At 36.6% G+C, this 17,370-nt stretch overlaps 2 protein-coding genes across 2 annotated transcripts in view; both read right to left on the bottom strand.

Annotated features, from left to right (window-relative positions):
- Positions 1-2,072, bottom strand: part of parvb (parvin, beta) — an 18,338-nt gene extending 16,266 nt beyond the window's left edge. Inside the window, exon 1 of the mRNA XM_077210122.1 lies at positions 1,916-2,072. Within this exon, the coding sequence (XP_077066237.1) occupies positions 1,916-2,027 (112 nt within the window). The 5' untranslated portion in view covers positions 2,028-2,072. The remainder of the gene's footprint in view (positions 1-1,915) is intronic.
- A 1,524-nt stretch (positions 2,073-3,596) lies between these two features.
- LOC143720572 (polyamine deacetylase HDAC10-like) lies at positions 3,597-15,258 on the bottom strand. The gene is made up of 20 exons (XM_077210118.1): positions 15,037-15,258; positions 13,376-13,510; positions 12,731-12,827; positions 12,555-12,652; positions 11,289-11,393; positions 11,081-11,149; positions 10,511-10,637; positions 9,142-9,207; positions 8,683-8,742; positions 8,010-8,099; positions 7,805-7,911; positions 7,332-7,399; positions 6,660-6,921; positions 6,490-6,580; positions 6,330-6,415; positions 6,164-6,217; positions 5,576-5,654; positions 5,303-5,497; positions 3,922-4,081; positions 3,597-3,739 (listed from the first exon to the last, which is right to left on the bottom strand). The coding sequence occupies exons 1-20, from the start codon at positions 15,099-15,101 to the stop codon at positions 3,726-3,728; spliced, it is 2,028 nt and encodes a 675-aa protein (XP_077066233.1). The 5' UTR covers positions 15,102-15,258; the 3' UTR covers positions 3,597-3,725.
- Between the last annotated feature and the right edge of the window lie 2,112 nt (positions 15,259-17,370).

Below are 17,370 nucleotides of genomic sequence, written 5' to 3'. Positions count from 1 at the left end.
TCTCCACAAAACAACATCACTGCTTGACCAAAGTCACTCATCTGAAAGACACTTGACCAGAATACATCACATTTTCCACAGACTTTCATCAAAAATGTATTGTATTTCCTCTTAGAGTTTTCCAACTGTACATCCACCAATCAGTACAGGTCTGACTACAGACAAACCAGCCAGAACACCCTAACAACCAGCCAAAACACAGTAGAAACACCTTAACAACTACCCCAAAATCCTGACAACTGTCCTGAACACCAATGCAACCAGCCAGAACACCCTAACAACCAGCCAAAACACCCTAGAAACACCTAAACAACCAGCCAAAAATCCTGACAACTATCCCGAACACACATGCAACCAGCCAGATCACCCTAACAACCAACTAAAACGCCCTAGCAACACCTTAACAACCAGCCAGAAATCCTAACAACCATACAGAACACCCAAACAATCAGCTAGAACACACTGCCTACCAGCCAGAGCACTCTATCAACACCTTCACAATCAACCAGAAATCATAACAACCATCAAGAATACCCTAATAATCAGCAAAAACCCTAGCAACCAGCCAAACCACATGAGCAACAAACGGACAACCACCCAGAACACACAAACAACCAGCCAGAACAAGAACCATCCAGAACACCCAAACAACCAGCTAAAACACCATGCCAACCAACCAGAACATCCTAGCAACACCTTAACAACCAACCAGAAATCATAACAACCATTCAGAATGCCCTAACAATCAGCAAAAACCCTAGCAACCAGCCAAACCACATTAGCAACATCCTGACAACCACCCAGAACACCCAAACAACCAGCCAGAACAAGAACCATCCAGAACACCACCAGAACACCCAAACAACCAGCCAGAACACCCTAGCAACACCTAAACACTAAACACTCAACCAGAAATCGTTACAACCACCCAGAACACCCTAACAATCAGCTAGAACCTGCAAGCAAGTGGCTAGAACACCCTAGCAACACCCTGCCCCTAACAACCATCCAAAACATCCTAGCAACCATTTAGAACACTTGAGCAACTCCCTAGCAAACATTCAGAAGACTATAGCAACCACTTAACAAGGTAATCGCTTCAAACTTAAAAACTCTTTCAAACTTCCCAAAACAAAGCCCTAAACAAAGAGTCACTAAAGAGCCTTTAACACACTGTGTAACTCCTGCGTGACTGACTGAAGATTAAAACAGTACAAAAGCTATTTAAAACAGCTCTCGTCTCTGTCATTCCTGCCTTTGTGTCTCATTAAGGTACAAACGAACACACACACACACACACACACACACACACATACATTCACACACACACACACACACACACATACATTCACACACACGTTACTGTGCAGCTGCAGCTGTTCACACAGATGGAGGCTGGAAGGATGAGTTTGATCTAAAACTGTACAAAACAACAAATCTAGCATAGACATAGATTTTTAACTCTTGAGAGTCTGACAGGGGGAAAATAACTAACTAGAAATACAAAGCAACTGCTTCACAGTTATCTGAATAACCTTGAGCTCCTGACCTGGCTATTTCTGTCCCAGACGACAACACAACATAACTGTGTGGATGAAGTTATGCTGATATACAAAGAGTAAATCAAAAATGTATAAAACTAGGATTATATACAATTACTAATATTAGCACGGTAGAAATATCTATTATATAGGCCTTTTAATTATATTATTATTATTTATTTTTTCCTTCTTTTTTTTTTTTGATGGTTAAATAGGCCTATCCCGCAGTGAAAGCATTTTCATAAATCTATTATTGATCAAGCGCAGCACCATGGACAGAGATTAAATCAATGACTGCATTATGTCATATGCTCTTCTAATTACAGTATTTCTCCTTTCTTTTGTTAACAGTCACAATATCCTAAAAATATTACCTTCTTTCAGCTTTTTTTTGCGAGATAACGTTCCTCCAAGTTTTCCCAGCAGCGACTCATCCTTCTTCATCTTGCCCGGCTGGCCAGTCGCTCTGGTCGGATTGGCGGCCATCTGATCCTCGGCTTCTGTCACAGAACCAGAGAAGTGAGAAGAATGGAAATTATTATTATAGACTATAGGGGGCGGGGCGTAGTGGCCCAAAGTGGGGTAAGACGCGATAAAATACTTATTTCATTATTTCAATTATTTACCATGTGATTTCATTTAATAATTACTAAAACCATTCAGTGTCATTTTTCATGTGCAAAATAGTATCTAGATCGGTGCTAAAGATAGACGGAGATGTCACGTGGTATCTGTTACTTTTCTCATCGCTGATCAAGACAGACTAATCAGCTTACACAAAATGATTTTTTTATTTTATTTTAGTTTTTTGAGAATAATTTGTCTGCGTTTGTTTATCGAGTATTAATACTGTATTAATTCATTACAATACGAATTAATAGACCTTCAGGGCAGCGCCATATTTAATATTTGACAGGAATGAAAATAAGGCTGTGAGCAAAATAGTGTTTTAAATAGATTGTACTACATGTCAGTTGTTCAGCTGACAAAACACATTTACAAAAATCCATTCAGGAGACAAAAACTCCCCAAAACTGTTTGAAAGTTGTGAGTTTTGAAAACGTAGAAAGAGCTAGTACAACTATAAGACTAAGTATATTCCACACAGCCTCATTATCGTAAAATCCAATATGGATCTGCTCTAACTAAGATATAAATTTAGGTGATCATATCGTTATCGATAATACAAATATCGCCAATAAGACAGAAAAAGTATATGCGGTTCAACTGAGGATTCTGGCCAATCTGCGCTCCCTACTGGATGATTATTCTTAATGTAATTTTTTTAGCTAGTAACATTTGCCACCCAGTGGATTTGTAAAAGCATCACATGCCATGAAAAACCATACGGATCATGAATAATAACAGCAAACCACTGAAAAAAAGATGATTATGTACGGTCGAGATATATCTGATACCATTTGATACAGATTGGCTAATAATATATAATACTTAAAAACAAAATCAGAAAGAATGAACAAATAACTATAAGCTACTAACCGTTTTCTCTGGGTGTGGTGAAGGATTTAGCACACACACAAAAAAACAGATAATAGTTTGAGGGAAATTTATCAGTAAAAAGTATGACCCAACTGTCACTCCTGATATACTTTTGAGAGTCAGTCAGTCATGGAAAACATGACATGTCGTAACAAACATCATTTTGTCTTCTTGAGACACACACTTCTAGTCAGATAGAAACTAAACACAACACAACACACTTCTACCTAGCCATCCAAGAAGTAGAAACTAATCATAATTATTATTCCTAGTTCATTTAGCAGACGCTTTTATCCAAAGCAACTAACAAATGAGGAATACAGCAAGCATTCATTATTCTAAATTTATAGCAATTATAATTCGCTTACATCCCCAAATGTAGGTTGTCAGATTTAGCTCACTTCTGACCAGACAAACCCCACACACACACACACACACACACACACACACACACACACACACACACACACACACACACACACACACACACACACACACACACACACACACACACACACACACACACACACACACAAAGACTAAAGTACCAACAAAGACTGTATCAGGTTTATTTTTACTGCCATACAAAATGTAACGTTTAAAAAAAGTACAAAAAAGTAAAATTCATGATTTTCAATAACTGGACATCAAAACGCAGGTTGTTCGATGTTCAAGAGGCTTCCATCAGCTTTCTGAAACTGCAAACATACACTGTTATTCATCTATTCATGTACATTAAAGCCTTCCAAGTTCACAGAATGCATATATATGTCCATATATGAACGAAGGCCTGTTTTAATGAACATATGTGATGTATGTTTTGTAAATCCACTCATTTACATGTTCTGTCTAATATTTTAGTTAACTTCAGTCTCAGTACCTGCGCACTGCACCAAACTCCAGCGTTTCTGCAACCTCTGTCTCTGCTTTTCTATCATCTGAACGTCTTCAGGTTTGGGGGCCCCCAAGACCCCGAGGGGGGGAACAGGGGCCCCAGAGAGGGCAGCGACCGTAACCTCCACCAGATCTTTGTCATAGCCCTGAAGACATGCATATATTGTGATTCACTGGTAGCAAACAGCGCATATACTGTAGCATTACCAGACATGGCTTAACCACTATGCCACGTCATGAAACACCATGTTTTGTGTGAAAAGTGAAAAGTGAAAAGTGAAAGTGAAAGTGACACATGATGGCCAAGTATGGTAACCCATACTTGGAATTTGACCTCTGCATTTAACCCATCCAAGTAAGTGCACACACATTAGGAGCAGAGTAGTGAGTAGTGAAGACACACACACTGCAAACGTGGATACACACACCCGGAGCAGCGGGCAGCCTTGAGTGGCGCCCGGGGAGCGATTGGGGGTTAGGTGCCTTGCTCAAGGACACCTCAGTCATATTCCTGCCGGTACTGGAATCGAACCAGCAACCTTGGGGTCACCAGTCCAACTCTGTTACCATTAGGCCATGACTGCCCCAACAGTTCAGACGGTTCTCAGTTAATATTCTGGGCCATAGTCATTAGATGACATATAACTAAAAATTCATCTATTCAAAATGTTCTATATGTTTATTGTACAGGCCAAAATTCTAAGAAAATACACAAAATAAATAAAATACATTTAAAATAAATAAATACATATTTCAAATAAATACTTTTTATTCACTTATTTGTTTAAAATGTGTTTATTTAAAATGTATTTATTTTAATATTTAAGTTTATTTTTAAATGTAAAACAAATAAATACGTAAATAAATACATTTTAAATAAATAAAGGAATAGTTCTTTATGTATTTTAAATTATAAATGTATGTTTTAATTCAAAAACAAATACATTTTAAAATAAAATTAAAATTTCATTTAAAATAAATTGTATTTATCTATTTTAATGTATTTATTTAAAACGCATTTGTTTGTTTTAAAAGTTTTTATTTGATTTAAATTAAAAAAATAAATACATTTCCATTTAAATTAATACATTTAAAGCAAATACATTTAAATACAAACTGTATTCAGTTATTTATTTGAAATTTATTTATTTATTATGTATTTATTAGTTTTAAAAGTATTTATTTGTTTTAAATTTAAAAATAAAAAAACATATCATTCAAAACAATTAAATTTAAAATAAATGCATTTAAAACCAATAGATTTTTAAATAAATATATTTAAAACAATTAAATAAATACATTTAATGCAAATTAATACTGTAGATTGATGTTTTGGGCCTGTAAAAAAAGAAAAACGCGAATCTGACCTGCAGTAGAGTGAGTGTGCGGCCCTGTGCCACACCCTGAAGTAGGCTGGTCAGGTGACCCCAGACTGCTGCCAAATGAGTCTTCACTGCACTTTCTCCCACAACCCCCAGCACCAGCCCAGGGTTAAACTCATACGCCAGGGGGAGGATCAGGCCCAGAACCGCCTGCATGAACCCTGCCGTGAAGCTCTCGCCCTGCAGACAAGCAGGAAGAGGATGTGACGTCATAGAAACAAGACGAAATCTGAGACAATATCAGGTGTGATCACGCACCTCTCTCAAACACAAGGACAAACGGTTCACACACTTCTCTTCGGTTTCTTCAGCACAGATCTGGACTAGAAACACCTTTCTGAGGACAGAGACACACACTGCGGTCAAGGACAGCTGGCCATGCGACTTCTAAATAACTGACCAAAGTATTTTTAATATCCTTGATTAAAATGACAGCAAAAAACTGGAGATAGATAGATGGATAGATTAGATAGATAGATAGATAGATAGATAGATAGATAGATAGATAGATAGATAGATAGATATAAAGGACGGACGGACGGACGGACGGACGGACGGACGGACGGACGGACGGACGGACGGACGGACGGACGGACGGACGGACGGACGGACGGACGGACGGACGGACGGACGGACGGACGGACGGACAGATAGATAGATAGATAGATAGATAGATAGAGATATATAAAAGATAGACAGACAGACAGACAGACAGACAGACAGACAGACAGATAGATAGATAGATAGATAGATAGATAGATAGATAGATAGATAGATAGATAGATAGATAGATAGATAGATAGATAGATAGATAGATAGATAGATAGATATTAATAACTGTCTCACCCATCATTAGTAGTGACTGGTATATTTTCATCTCCAATAAAAACAACCATAACCCTTCATCAAAAACACAAGCACTCAATTTAATATCACATAACAGGTCATTATTAATCTGATCAAGGTGATTTAAAAAAAAAAAATTCTTCTGTAAGTCTGAGAAGTGTTGTACCGTTCAGCAAGGCCAATTAGTGCGTGTTGAAAAGCACAGCGTACGGACACACTCGAGTCACACACCACGACACATCCGTTACACACCTGATTAAGTTACAGTCCGTTACCAAACACTGCACACAAAAACACCCCCCAGACCTCCGGTATCACTTCCTCACCTCTTTATTCATCATCTGGTCAAGAACTGAAATTACACTTCCAAGAGGCTGGAGGATGTTTTGGTCCGTGACGCCTTGGAAATGTTTGTCCCTAGAAATGGAAAAAATGGGTTACAATGCGCCCTAAAAGAGTAACAGCGGGTTTTCTGATCTGATAGTATTTTACCAACCGGATACTTTGTACTTCTTTAGTGGTACTTTGGGAAACGTCCTCCAAACGCTGGCAGCCCTCGGGCAGTGAGACCTCCACACCAGGAGGGGGCGCTGTGACAGTTCGCACACATGCTGATGTCCTGGCTAAAGGTTCTGGCCACACGATACCCTGAGTCTTCTTCTCTGTGTCGGTCTCTTGTGCAGGGTTTGCAGCCTCTTTTGTTGCGCCGTTCTTCTCGTCCAGTCTGGGCCGCTTCGTGCTCGTTTCTGAATGAGCCTCTTAGGAACAGGACAGATAAAAAATTATTTAATCTAATATACAGTACCATTCAAAAGTTCGTTTTTTTCCACAAGAAATTCATACTTTTAAGGCCTGAGTGATACCAAGAATGATAACTATAACGATAACTATATTGGCGTTCACACAAACGCACGTTATCAATCCGTTATCACAAACAACTGTTTTCAACATTGATAATAATCAGAAATGTTTCTTGAGCATCAAATCATCATATTAGAATGATTTCTTAAGGATCATGTGACACTGAAGACTGGAGTACTGATGCTTTGCATTGTCACTACGTCTTTCATCTTACTACTTGAGAAGAACCACCATTTTACATTATAATAAACACAATAGAAAATGGCGAAAAGAAAATGGCAATTTCATTTGAGCAAAAGTAACTAACCTATGTGTTTAAAACAGCTCCAGTACGATGATTGAGCTTTGCGGACATTTTGAATAGACTCCAGTGCGCTGAGAAAGAGAACACAACATATAACTCCAGCTTTCTAGTGACGAGTGATTTGTTTGTCCACGTTAAATATAGTTACACTTAACTTTAAGGTGTGTGTTACACTGTAATTATACATTTAAGTACTGAGTAATATTAAGTAACTACATGTACTTACTATAGGGTTAGGATTAGGATTTGATTTAGGTACATGTAATAATGCATAATTTATAGTTATGACTATAGCAACTACATCATGTAACAATGACACTCTAAAATAAAGTGATATCAAATGTTGCATATTGCAACCAATCAGGATGTATTTGATGTTTAACGTTGGCGGGCAGGACATTCACTGATGGCGGGGCTACCCAAGTACACTTCAACCAATTAAAAGCACTCGCCGCTTGATTGACAGCTCAATTCACCTCTCACAAGCGGCTCCGAGCCCTAACAGCCGCGGGGCCGGATCTCCGAGAAGCGTCTGGACGGTTTGGCAAACAGACTGGGCCAGAGAAGTCAGGTTGTACCCTCCCTAAACACCATTGAAAGAAACCAAGAGAAATCAAAACTGAAGAGAACGGGTATTTAAAATGAAATGAATCCAGGTTTTGTTTGAAAATGACACCTGACCTCCAGGACGACGCACATCTTTCCTGCAGCCAAAGGCATCAACAGTTGGGTGAGGTGGGCAAAGATCTCAGGAGAAGCACACATTTCACCCTAAACCAGAAAAGACAACAATGTCAACTGATATCATGCCATACGGCCCATGAAATAGGGCTGAAACGTTGGAGAGCAGCCTGATAGACGGACTAAAGATCCTGAAAGGGAAGTAACAGTTAAAGTCCCCCTGTAGCCAATGATTTTATCCCTCAATACTTATTTTGATCACCAAAATCAATCAGCTTTATTGAAAAAAAAAATGTCTTCATGCCTTAAAATAGCTTGAATGTAACTCTACACCCTTGCCTCATTTAATATACGCGGTTCTATGAATATGCAAATGAGCCCCGCCTCCACTCACTCACACCAGACGATCACACATTGATCTGATTGGTTACAAGGCAGTTTGTGACGTCAGAAACACCAGCGATTTCAAATTGTGTTTTTGGTTCACTGGAGTTTTAAGGAGAAAATACTCAGCAATGCTGTTGACTTATAAATTTGCACATGGTTCGTCTTAAAGCATATTAAAAACACCACATAGACATATAAGCAACATTGAAAGCTTGATTTTCACCACAGGGGGAGTTTAAGGTGCTCGCCTCAAAAAATCACAAACTTAAAAAAAAAAGTCTCTTACTTCTGGATCCCCAATGGCTGAATCAAACCCAGCAGACACCAACACCAGCTCTGGATCAAACTGAAAGAGAAAATCTTAGAAACAACAAAAATGGTCCAAAAATTGCATTAATAATTTAAATTTCCAATGGCCCAAAGCAGAAAGTCATTTACACCTAGAATGGCTTCAGGGTGAGTAAATCATGGGCTAATTTTCATTTTTGGGTGAACTATCCCTTTAAGGCCCGTTCACAACAAGAACAATAACTATAAAGATAACTATGGCAATACGTATATTAGCATTAACACCAACACACGTTATTGTTCTGTTTATGCTGCAGTTTTGTTGTCTGCCTCTTTAAATGCTTGAGCTCTTTAAAGCAGGATGGATTCTGATTGGCTGTCAATGTTTTTATTGAACAATATTGTAATAGCTCTCGTTCGTGGAGTGAACAGGCCTTTACTCTCGTGCGGCGAGTACCTCATATGCGGCAGGTAAAAGAACATGGAAGAAGGCAGAGAGATAGTCACTGTTCGTCATGCCCACCTGCACAAAACAAAGCACAGAAACCATGTGCATCACATACTATGGCAAGCCGTTTTAACTTTTATTCATTTCCAGGATATGAATTCTTGATATCAACAATTCAATTTTAACTAGTTAAAATTATAGTTATTGATATCAGGAATTAGATTTATACTAGTAACAATGGCAATTTTTGATATCAGAAATTACATTTCCACTAGTAACAATGCTAATTCTTGATATCAACAATCACATTTTTACTAATTAAAATGCTCATTCTAGATATCAAGAATTGTATTTCAACTAGTAAAAACTATAATTCTTGATATCTGTAATTGTATTTTCACTAGTGAAATGTCACCATAGGCTGCCATTCAAAATCAATTGTTGATATCAATAATTGATTTCTTACTAGTTGCAATTCCAATTTCACATATCAGAAATACAATTCTTACTAGTAAAAACCTTTATTTTTGATATCAAGAATTCAATTGTCACTAGTTGAAATGTCTATTCTTGATATCAACAACTGAATTGCTACTAGCAACAATGTTCATTTTTGATATCAATAATTCCATTTTCACTAGTGACTATGTTAATTTCTGATATCATGAATGTGATTGTTACTAGTAAGAAAGCCATTTTAGATATCTGAAATAATATTGATATCAGAAATACATTTTCAGATATCAAAAATGAAAGTTTTTACTAGTAGCAATTAAATTGTTGATATCAAGAATAGACATTTCAACTAGTGACAATTGAATTCTTGATATCAGGAATTCACATTCTTACTAGTAACAATGTAATTATTGATATGAAAAATTATATTTCTACTAGTAAGTAATAAATTGTTGATATCAACAATTCATTTTGAATGGCAGCCTATGGTGACATTTCACTAGTGAAAATACAATTACAGATATCAAGAATTCAATTGTTGATATCAAGAATCTAATTGTTGATATCAAGAATTAAATTGTTGATATCAAGAATTAAATTGTTGATATCAATAATTAAATTGTTGATATCAAAAATGTAATTGTTGATATCAAAAATGTAATTGTTGATATCAAAAATGTAATTGTTGATATCAACAATTCATATCCTGGAAATGAATATAAGTTAAAACGGCTTGCCATACACAAACGGCAAAAATCGTTATGAAAAAAATAAAACAAATTCACTGAAAAAAACAAGAATGGTTGTTCAAAACTGGATTTGATTGGCATGTACTGCTGTTGTGAAATACACTTCACTCATGAAAGAGCTTGATTTCTGAGCACTGATTCAGTGGTGTTTTTGAGGGCAGTTTTTTGTTTGCCTTGTTCCAGGGGATGTTCATGTTGAAACCGGATCCTTTGCCTTTCCCGACGCTTGTATAGTCCGACTCTAGGAGATTGGGCCAGAAGGTCTGATGCTCATAACGATGCCAGGAAAAATAAAGCACGCTAGGGTAAAAGAGAAATCATTTAGTGCTCGTACTTGGGGAAAGATTGTGATATCTGCATAAACGATTCCTCAAATTGTGCAGGTTATTGAGGAGATGTATGCAATTATTTTCATCTGGTGGATAAAAAACAGATAAAAATTTAAATTTACAAATAAAAAATAAATTAAAAAATATAATTATATAAAATAAAATAAAATACATTTAATTACAAGTAAAAAAATGGAAAATAAATAAATAAATAAATAAATTAATTAATTAATTAAATATAAAATTAAATTAAATAAATAAAAAATAAACAAAACAGATGGGGAAATGTAGATAATATAAATTTACAAATAAAATAAAATAATTGCTCGTGCAAAGATCACTCACATCTTCTTCTAAACATGTAAACATCTAGTTAGTAAATGATACTGTCCATCAGAAGCGAGATGAACTCACCTGGGGTCCTCCTCAAAGCAGTACTGAACACCTTGTCCGTGATGGACGTCCCAGTCCACAATCAAAACCCTGGGAAAAAAACACAAGCTCAAACTCATCTGTATGACATATGGAAAATCTTACGCAAAATACTCCAACTGCAGCAGCAGCAGTTTAGTTCTCGTTCGTTCAGTGAGTATTACAGGTGTAGCAGTGCAGAGTGTAACACCTGTTCAGGCTGTAGCTCTTTTTAGCATAAAGAGCCGCGATGGCCACGTTATTAAACACACAGAACCCGTTAGCAGCAGAGCGCTGACTGTGGTGTCCTGGAGGCCTGAGGGACACAGAGGAAAAAGGGAAGCGAACAAGAATGAATTATTCAAAACTAGAGATCAACATATATTGTGTTGATCATGACCAATACGAATACAAATTATTTTTATGTTTAAGTGTTCAATAACCAACACGCGGAAGTGTTGATTAGCTACTATTATTAATAATAATAATAATAATAAATAAATAAATAAATGCATTATTAAATTAAAATCAGTACATTAATGTATTACATTTATTATTAAATTAAAATATTACCTTTATATTTTATGAAATATAATTAATATTTAATATGAAGATAATTAAACATTGATAGTAATAATAATTTAAATTAAAAGCGTTAAACTATACATTATAATACTATTATAATAAGAATTTAGAATGAAATGTATTAAATTAAAATATATATAAATATGAATAATATTTAAAATTAACAATTAAATATTATTTATAATAATAATAATCAAATGTATTATTAAATTAAAAACATTACATTAAAGTGTTACATATATTAATATCAATTTAAAATGCTACATTTAAATTTGATTAAATATTACTAATTAAAATAATTACTGTTAATAATAGAAATAATAATAAAAATAAAAAACATTAATTTTAGGTATTAGCTTTATACATTAAAACATCATTAATTTTGTTAATAGTAACAATAATTATTTTATATTATTAATGTTTAATATGAACATAATTAAACATTGTCAATAATAATAAATGATTAAATAAAAAAATATATATTTTGATAATACATTATTGATATTGTTAATAATACTAACAGTAACAAAAACAACAATAATTCATAATTAAATGTATTACTAAATATAAATATTACTAATACTTACTATGAACAATTAAATATTGCTAATAATGATAATTAAATGTATCATTACATTAAAAACTAGTTAAATTTTATCAATATTGTTAATAATAAAAATGCATTATTTTAGTTTAGTTTCAGACAAACAGGAAGTCCTGCTTCAAACTCTCAGCACTGGCAGAGCAAATATTCCAATGTTATGGCGCTCAAAGAAATTGCAGTTCCGTTTATTGTTTATTGGTAAAGATAACACACACTTCACCTTTAAGCGGGTAGGTTTTATTTTATTTCCGATATCATGAAGGCAGCAGCTGTTGGATGTGTGCTCACCTGACCAGCGCCATGCCGTTCCTGACCTCTCTCTTCATGACACTGTCCACCAGCTGCAGCGTAGCGCCCACCGCCAGCTTAGCACAGCGATAGATGTTCTGCAGTCACATGACACGCTGCGTTAGAAAGCGTTTGCACTCATCTCAACCCAACAAGCGTGAACGATCTGGACATACCTGGTGGAAATAGACATCATTGTACTTCTTGGAAAATGCCTTCAGCTCTTCCACGGTCATTTTCGGAGTCTGTTTCACGGCCTCCAGATATTCCTCACTGCATTGAAAATAGGGGATGCACCGATATGAACATTTTGTCCGATACCGATAACCGATAATTCTTTATGTTTGAAAGCCGATAACCGATATATTGGCCGATAAATCTAAATCCAAATTTGTATATAATTTTTGAGAGCCTGATTACAAAAACAAAAGTCTCATCTTAAAAAGCCATGTCCCAAGCACACAATTATAATGTTCTCATTATTATTTGATGTAGCTTATATGACAGACTTCACGTTGCTGTAACTATATTTTCCTTTTTTGAAGGGATTCCAATCATATTTCAAGCAATCCAAAAGCATCATGGTGAACAGTGCGCATCTGAAGCGTCTCAGTGGAAGGAAATAATCCATTATGTATCGGTTATAATATATCAGCCAAATTGTCTTATCGGGCCGATAAAAATAACATTTTAAAAATACCGATATGGTGGCCGATATATTGTGCATCCCTAATTAAAAACAAAAGATTTCGAAAGCAAACTTAATTGTATGGGAATAGAAACTGGTCTGGTTTAAGGTCATGTGCCGAGAGTCCACCAACCTGTGCGCGAGTAAGATCTCCTGCTCGGTGGCCTGGCGGACCGGTACCTGTGTGCATCTCTGTGCCACGCCGTGTTTCTTGAGCGCTTCATACGACACGGTCAAACGCTCGGGCACCTCGATCTCACACACTGGACTGGACAAAAGAACCGCAATTAGATTTCAATCATGACAACTCTCGGAATAGTTTTAGCATGCTATTAAATATGGCAATGTTAATGTATTTGGTCTTGTTGGACTAGATGTGCTTCACTGCTACAGAGCAAGTATGGACTTGTTACTGCTAATAGATCCACAGAAACGCTGCTGTGAGCATGTAAGATACGCTGCTGCTGCATAAATATACATAGATAAATCGAGTAGCAGATCCAGGCAGGTGGAGCTGGGGAGGTTGAGGGGTTCAGAGGAACAGGCCAGAATTGAACCAGAATATTTAAATGTTGAGCAAGCAATCTCATTGGCTGCAGGATCAGCAGAGGCCAATCAGCATGCCCTATAGACCTTATGTAGCCCCGCCCCCTTTTCAGCGCTGCCCTCGTTGTCTTTTGTCTTCCGGTCTGTATTTTCACAGCGATCTTGCATATTTATGAATGAACGGCTCGTTTTAAAATCTTCCCGGTCTACTGACATTTGTTAAGACATCTGCTTTAAACATTGAAATCCTCATGATAACTTTCGTTAACTTTACTTTAAGTAAATCCACTTCAAAAGCTAATTACTCCTGGACAGCAATGCCATAGAAATATACAGAGCGACCGCAAAAACAGAAGTTCAAAGACAATATTCTAAAGATGGCTGCGCCCTCGTTTCTCTGGCGCATAAGCTCTATACAGTAATGATGTGATTGCTTGGAGATTGCATGTAGAGGACTGATTAGTTGGCGCATGGAGTTTCATGCCTGAACTAGATATTTATTTAAAATCAGACCATGTTTATTATCCATTGAGAAGACTTTTGGTAGATTATGGAACTGACAGAATGGGAATCTCCCAATGTGCAGTTATTGACTTGTGTCCAACTTGTGTTGATGTCCAAATATCAACAGATCAAATTGTCTATCACTATTAACAATGTAATTATTCCCAGCGATAAACTATTTAGTAAAACCACTATCAATCACTGCAATTTTGTTATTGACTTCATACTGCAATTATTACTATTTTCTAAGTGGTTGCAATACTAAAAGCACATATACTTCTTACTAATAATATTTTTTTTAAATAGTTGTTTTTGCCAGGGTTAGTATAACTGAAAGTGAAACTAAAACTAAATGTTTCTTTTATTTATTTAAATTACCTGAAATAAAATAAACATCGGAAATAAAATGAAATATTTAAAAATATTTAAATATAATAATATAATTCAGCCAAGGCAACATTTTCCATTTTCATTTACTATTATTTCAATTCACAGATATAAATTGTGATCATTTTGACGGTAAGGAATAATATAGATCTCTATAAATCAAATCCCTTACAAAAAGAACCACGTTGCAAGTAACGTTATGTTAACGGGATCAGACAACGGTACATGGTCCATGGTAACCGTCCATGGTATTTGCAACGCATATAACGGAGGTACTTCATTGAACGCTACGGCACTATATCATGTCTGAAATTAATAGTATAACATGACACTTTTGTAAGTGATACGATGACTTACTCTGTCCAGAGGAGTTTATAACGAGTCATCTCCTCATCAAAGATCAGTGCGCTTCCTGACGCCATTAAAACACTCTGCTCTGGATGATGTTAAAAATAACTGATTAACAACTGTATATCATCAGTGTGATTTATAATATTCTTCACTGACTCAAGAGAAAGCAGGAGTACTTCCTGTCAAAGTCCATTCTGATGCTGTTGTTTGTCTTTTTCTTCGCTGTATGAACGGCGCGCTGCTGTTGAATTACCGCCACCAACAGGATGATCCATTCAACAACAATCTTAGAAACGGGTTCAAAAAGACATTTACCATTAAAAAATTTTGTTATAGAAAAACTGCCCTGTATGCTACACTTAAAAATAACCTACATGTGCATATGCCGTCTTTCTTACTGACCATTTTCTTTGATTATTTTCTTTGTTGTTTAAGGATGTACTGTACTGTTTGTAACTTAACCGGTAAGTTCGGTGTTTTACAAGTAAAGCCCTGTTTTAAGATCGTTTCTGATTAAATCGAACGGTCAAGATTAAAATTTGGCGCAAAATTAATATAATCAACTACAATGTCACAACTTCCGACGCATCTCAAATGACGGGAATTTGAACAGTAACAATAATATGAAGGCAAAGTAAAAACATGTTTCCAATACTGTTTTTAATGCACATTTGATTTAAAACTCATAACATTGTGACTTTTTTCTGATGACAGAAAAGCAGAAAGTAGGCCTACCTAATATACAGTAGTCAACATTTGAAGTGGATCAAAACCTTTCATCAAAGTTACACATGAATTTTGAACAATACCCGTTCTTGTCTCAGGACAACTTTGATTAACTTTTTTTGGTTTATTTGTATAGGTTGCATAGTATTTACAGTCCTTACGTTCCTGTGTAGGCCTATATTGCGTGAATGACGGGTGGTTGGGCAGATATTGTGTTTTGCGGTAGTAGGTGGTATGAGAGGAAGAAACTGCGATATGCTCATCTGGCCACTGAGGCAGAACAGCAAGGATGGAGAGTCCAGGTTTATCCAGTGGAAGTGGGTTGTCGAGGTTTTGTGGCACACTCTACAACCCGGTTCCTCAGAGACGTCGGATTTAGTGGCCAAGAGTTGCGTCGCACAGTAAAGAACTTATCTGAAGCAGCAGAAAGGAGCAGCAACTGGCTGTGGTTGAGACGGAAAGATTCTAGCTGGCTGTGTACAGGCCGCCATGGTACGGTTTCGTAGATTTCTTGAAAACTTGAAGAGTCTGTTGGTTTATTTGTATAGGTTGTATAGTATTTACAGTCATTACGTTCCTGTGTATATTGCGTGAATGACGGGTGGTTGGGCAGATATTGTGTTTTGCGGTAGGTGGTATGCCATACGGAACCGTTGCCACTGTAACTGCATATTAACGCACCAGTGGGGCTCGACAGCCTTAGTCAAACGGGTTGGCGCGTATGGCTGGGTTGCGGAGAGATTGTGAGATTGTGGTTAGGTCTCAGCAGCAGGAAGGATGTAGAGGTCAGTGAGTTGAGTTTAGTGGGGGACGGAGGGGGCTGACTCTGGGATGCCAGCTAGTCACTGTCGAGCCCTCTTGAGGTGTCGTGGGCTAGTCGACGAAACACTGAGGACGGAAGGTGCCCACTTGAAGACCCTAGAGATGTTCCCTACTCAGCTCAATCCAGACTGTTGTCATGGGGGGACCGCACTGTGGTTGCAGCCGTTGTGTGTGCTGACATGTGTTAACACTAGACAGAAGGAGATTCACGTCACCAGATGGAAAGAAGCGTAAATGGATGGAGAAGTATAGGTTACTGTAAAGCTATGTCTTAGTTGGTGATTATCTTGGCGAAAGCCGAGTACAAATCAGCATGAAGTTTTAACACCTACTCTCGTGTAATGGAAATAATTTTTGATCTACTTCAAATGTTGACTACTGTATGTATATATACACACACACACTGAAACAGTTTGATTTAGTGGACAAAGTAGAGATAAGTACAAATACAGGTAAGTACAAATGTACATATTAGAAACAACAATGATTAATAACTGGATGTTTGTTTAAAACAAAGATGCAAAAAGTGCAATAAGTGCTATCTCCATTATGGGCCATTTTTAAATCATTTTGGTTGATTTTGCTGCATTTTGTCTGAATTTCATGCTATAAATCGTATCATAAATATTTAAAGCTATAAAGGCCTCATTATGCTTCTGCGTCAACTCCATGGCGTAGCTACGCAGTCACTCCTACGGCGTCGTGGCCGTTTTATGCATAGACATCATATAGAGACTAGATGCCCTATTGGCCGCTGTGGCGCAAGAAATGTGGCCGCCATCTTAAACCGGT

The sequence above is a fragment of the Siphateles boraxobius genome, unplaced genomic scaffold, assembly GCF_051911475.1.
Source record: "Siphateles boraxobius isolate OS27281-9 unplaced genomic scaffold, OSU_SipBor_1 65, whole genome shotgun sequence".
Lineage (NCBI taxonomy): Eukaryota > Metazoa > Chordata > Actinopteri > Cypriniformes > Leuciscidae > Siphateles > Siphateles boraxobius.
Note: the sequence above shows the minus strand (reverse complement) of the source record. Positions and strands in the feature narration are given on the sequence as shown.